At 36.3% G+C, this 5,000-nt stretch overlaps 1 protein-coding gene and 1 long non-coding RNA gene across 22 annotated transcripts in view; one reads left to right on the forward strand and one right to left on the reverse strand.

Moving 5' to 3' along the window:
* Positions 1-2,092, reverse strand: part of LOC107077340 (uncharacterized) — a 21,348-nt gene extending 19,256 nt beyond the window's left edge. For 2 of the 3 annotated variants that reach the window (XR_001478387.2, XR_011189428.1), the window contains exon 1: positions 1,959-2,092. This is a non-coding gene — a long non-coding RNA (uncharacterized lncRNA). Of the gene's footprint in view, positions 1-1,945 lie in introns of all 3 variants that reach the window. The other variant, XR_001478389.2, reaches the window with a different exon arrangement.
* Positions 1-5,000, forward strand: part of ebf3a (EBF transcription factor 3a) — an 89,915-nt gene that overhangs the window by 81,076 nt on the left and 3,839 nt on the right. For 4 of the 19 annotated variants that reach the window (XM_069188985.1, XM_069188986.1, XM_069188988.1 and 1 more), the window contains exons 12-15: positions 712-777; positions 1,710-1,887; positions 3,091-3,312; positions 3,862-4,059. In XM_069188985.1, the coding sequence (XP_069045086.1) occupies positions 712-777; positions 1,710-1,887; positions 3,091-3,312; positions 3,862-4,059 (664 nt within the window). The remainder of the gene's footprint in view (positions 1-711; positions 778-1,709; positions 1,888-3,090; positions 3,313-3,861; positions 4,060-5,000) is intronic. The other 15 variants (XM_015346751.2, XM_069188992.1, XM_015346752.2 and 12 more) reach the window with 7 other exon arrangements.

The raw sequence follows: 5,000 nt of genomic DNA on the forward strand, positions 1-5,000 counted from the left end.
TCTATTTTTTTAAAGAGCTAAGCAGTGCGTTAATCCATGTAGTCATAAAAACTAGGGGGAGGCATGCAGACATGGATAAGACAAAATTCAGTGCATCCATATCCCCGGGCACAAGTACTCAGCACTCGCTGGATGTGAAGTCATTTATGAAGTCCTTTACAACAGGCAGTCAAAGAGGTTAATTGAAAAATTTCTTAATGTCATTATGAAAGAACTAGATTAACCCAAGCTAATTCACTTTATTGTTCCGAATAAAGAGGAATAAGCATTGAACTCTCTTGCAAATTTGGGGCATGAATTAGGGGTGAGATGTTGTCTTTAAGGACTCTGCCAGTTTAATTAAGATATGGAAAATTACTCATTGTTCTTCGCCACTAAAGTGCTAGGAATTAGCAGCCAAATGCAGTGCCTGTGCCTTTCATATCTCTGCCGTGTGTTTGTTTGTTTAATACCCATAAGGCTACATCATTAAAACTGAAGCACTTATTTTACTAATTTAGCATTAGAGCAAGAGACTAAAGAAGTACCTCTTTTTGAAATATTAAATTAGGGGATGTGGCAGAGCATATTGAAAATTGTTATTATTTTTGTTTTGGTTTTGGATGTATCTTAAAAGGACATCATGGAAATAAATTTGACTTTGACTGGGAGATTCTTCTTCAGCTATTAGGATCTATGATTTATTGTGGTTCATCTTATTTTGCTTTATAGGAAGTATTACTGAAGAGAGCAGCTGACCTTGTAGAAGCTTTGTATGGAATGCCCCACAACAACCAGGTAAATCAACAGCGCTCAGCACACATCTGTATAAACATGCAAATTAGCATGTCTTTTATGAGTATGTGAAGTAATTAAATCAGCATTTTGTTCTAGCACTACTTACATGTTTCAAAGCTACTTTCAGGCCAGTTTAAAGCAGTGTTTTTGTCTTTGAGAACCTGTTTAGTTTTTTTGGTTCATGGCCACTTTACCTGTTTGTAAACAGTTAATCACTGAGAGAGCACACACCCATTGAAACAAGAGAACTAATTACCTTGAACTGGTACAAAACATTCTGTAACTAATGCAAATACCCTAATAAATCTACCGAGTAGCACTACTCAAAAACAGAACATTTTCACATCAAGTATTAAGTTTGATAATTTACACATCTTATATGTTTTATATATGTAACAAGTAATCAAATATTATATACAATAGAATTAATGTTTTTGTAGGCATATATATATATATTGCATTTGTATCTAAGTTACATCAACAAGTGACAGACATCAAATTATTCTGCCTTAATCAATTGAACAATAAATACCATTTAAAACTTTTTGACAGATGCATGCCAAAATAAATACCATACATTTGTTATTTAAAGTGTACATTGCCTGAATTAAAAATGAAAAGTTTGCTCTTTCCCCCAAATCTGTTTCCCTTCCCAGAAGGCTTCATTATAAACACAAGCTCAATGATCAGACTTCCTTTTCTGAAGCAACTAAAAATAGTCTGTGCTAATCTTTAAATGCAAAATTAGAAGTTAAAGTATAAAATGGAAAGAAAAATAAACTATTCAAATATTATACTGAATACATGTATACATACAATATTTTAACATCCTCTTCACCCTCCAACCTTTTTACCACTGTCTTTATGCTAAAATTGTCCTTAAGAGCCTTAAAATCTATTACCCAAATGTAACCATTGTCAATTTCTTACAGGAGATTATTTTAAAGCGGGCAGCTGATATTGCAGAAGCTCTGTACAGTGTACCTCGCAATCACAACCAGATTCCATCCCTTGCCAATACTCCATCACACAGTGGCATGATGGGAGTGAATTCTTTCAGCAGCCAGCTAGCAGTCAACGTATCAGAGACATCACAGGCTAATGACCAAGGTATGTTACTATGAGTAAAGATAAGCCTTTCTACAACAACTAATCTACAGTACCTTACCCTTCAATATTACCTGGCCAGTGCTCACTTTGTAGGCTGCAGCTATATCTTCTTTCCCCGTCTCTAATTAATCTCCCAGGAGGTTGGCTGACAGTGTCACAGACTCCCCTGTTTACTTGGCAGCGAATGACCGTTCCTGGTATTCACTTAACACCAGCGCTGATAATAGTTTTACATCTGTTCTTTGTTGCTGCAGCTAAGGTCAGGGCAAAGTGGAAAATATTTTTCCCTCATCATTTAAACACACAGAAAAAGCTCTTAGTGACTTGAAGTTCCCTGGCAGCTTGTTTGAAATTGGCCTTTAAATGCCAAAATAACTGCATTTTTTTGGAATACTGCAGTAAAAAAAATATTGCTCAATGCTAGAATACTATTTAACATTTATTTGTTTTCTAAAAACATCCTTTAAAGGTCTTTGCTGTCTTGGCTGCTTAAATGTACATTAATGTACACCTTAGACAAATATCTAATTGTTCATCATGTCATCATTTACAGCTGCAAAAATGCCCTGTTTAACATACTGTATGTTACAATTACAGTCAAAAATATTTTACCTTTTGACAACATGGCGAATTGAATTTGAGTACCTGTTAAAGAAGATTAATTGTATTTTTACTGTCAACAAAATATATCTGTATTGAGAAAAATGTTTATTATTGCATTGTTGGAATGAATAAGTACAAGTTCTTGAAAGAAAAAAACATTTGTCTTGATACTACTAAATTTAAATTTAATTTAACTAATTTTCACAAGAAAATGTTAAGAATGTTTCTAACACAAAAGTTAGATATATGTCATAGCCTTTAGATCAATTGTACTATAAACCGTTATAAAACAGAACTATTTCTTATCAGATCTGGAACCTGCATGTCTTAGCAGATACATATTCACCTACTGTAGCTCACTGATAAAACTCGGAAACTGGCACTGCTCATGAGTGCTGCTGAGGAACATTGGCAGCTTCAGAGGGCATTCAGCATTTGTGAATGGCGTGCAATAACAAATGAAAAGACAAAAATAAAATCAGAGGGGAAAGATGCTTCAGAATGAAGAACACAGTGAAAATGCTTTTGTAGGAGTATGGAATTCCTTGTAGAACATTTAGGGCGCACGTTGGTGAGGTTGTGAAGCACAGCTCTGTATAGTTTACTCCTTTCTTCCAACAGTGGGTTATAGCCGCAACACGAGCAGTGTGTCCCCGCGTGGCTATGTGCCCAGCAGCACTCCTCAGCAGTCCAACTACAACACAGTAAGCAACAGCATGAATGGCTATGGAAGTACGGGAATGCCCAACCTGGGGGTACCCAGCTCTCCGGGATTCCTCAATGGGTCCTCAGCCAATTCCCCCTACGGCAGTAAGTATCAAGGTACTTCGTGCTCTCTTCATCTTTTGATTCCTTCATGAATTTGATAGCGGCTTTGTTTTTGTTGGTTATTTCTTTGTTATTTTGATTTTTGGATGTGTGCTACTGGATAAAAGGAGGGGTGACTCTGGAGGCTGAAGACCGCAGTCAATAATGCAGAACATTTTCAAATCGGCCAAAATATGAAGCAATTCATTACACATTGCCAAAACCAATAGCAAAATAAGAACAAAGGCAAAAAAAGACATTGCTGTTTTACAGAGTCCAACACAAAGCCTATTATCCAGACAGTGGCCAAGGCAAGACATTCCATATCTAAACCCATTCCCACCCACCCCAATTGTTTTTTTATTTTTTGCTGCAAAATTTTGAAATCCTCCACCCAATCATCCCCCCCCCCACCCCCACCCCCACCCCCGTTCAATTTTAAAATTTACTTTTTTTTCCATTTTTGCTTTGTTTTTGAAAAGAGGCAAGGCCAAAGCAATTTTTTTACTCTCAGTTGTGCCGTGCAATCCTCTCTGAGACGTGATTATTTTTGCTTTATTGCAGTAGTGCCGTCAAGCCCTACCATGGCAGCCTCTTCGGTCACCCTCCCTTCAAACTGTAGCAGTACACACGGCATTTTCTCATTCTCACCTGCCAATGTCATCTCTGCAGTGAAACAAAAGAGCGCCTTTGCCCCTGTTGTCAGGCCCCAAGCATCTCCACCTCCTTCTTGCACCAGTGCAAATGGCAATGGACTTCAAGGTGAGCGGCACTCCCTCCTTTTCTAGTGTCCCACAGACTTGTCACCTGTTGGGGAGCTTGAAGTACACTGAATGCTACCATGCATCACTATAGTGGTTATAGAGTATGGCTTAGAACATTAATTAATTATGTATGCATGAATGTATGAATGCATAGTAGTTATGCATGCATGTGTGCATGTACATTTGTGTGTATTTATTTATTTATCTGATCATTAATGATTAAGTGAGGTTAAGAGACTCTTGTGACTCTCCTCTCTTGTCAACTGTGACAGTCAGACTAACTGACATTAGTCTGGGTCCTAAGAAAGCAGGAATAATTCAATGGAAGAGGATTATGCCCTGGAAAAAAAGATTAACATTAAAAAAAGAAAAGAAAAAAAGATTAGAGATTTGTCATGGTGATTGTGTATTTATTGTACTGTAAAATATGTAAACATGATATGACTATGAAGAATGTTTTAAGTTGTTAAGGTTTTAAAAAATATATCAAATTCATTCACTTGCCTACATAAATATTAGTAATTTATAAGCATCTGGACACTACTATTCAATTCAATGGCAAATAAACTAAAATGAATAAACCAGCATATTAGTAGCCTTCTGAACTAGCTTAATATTTATATTCACTACACTGACCCTATGTCCAGACTCCATTACTGTCTTCTGTGAATACACCTCATGTTTCCCAGACAAGTACTTGGGGATAATGTAGTTATTTTAATGTACCCTGGTTTAGAGATCACTTTGCTGGTAGCCCTTAAAACGCACACATGTCAAGGTTTCCCTGATTTAGGATTAATGTTGTATCTTGTTAAAAATTTATAACTTCAGTGTAGCTACTTGATGTATGAAAATGGAGCCACTTAAGAAGCCAAAAGCATAAAGATTTTATGAAATATGTTAAGCGTGTATTTTTTAACATTAAAATGAGTGATTTAA

Source organism: Lepisosteus oculatus, chromosome 4, assembly GCF_040954835.1.
Source record: "Lepisosteus oculatus isolate fLepOcu1 chromosome 4, fLepOcu1.hap2, whole genome shotgun sequence".
Classification (NCBI taxonomy): domain Eukaryota; kingdom Metazoa; phylum Chordata; class Actinopteri; order Semionotiformes; family Lepisosteidae; genus Lepisosteus; species Lepisosteus oculatus.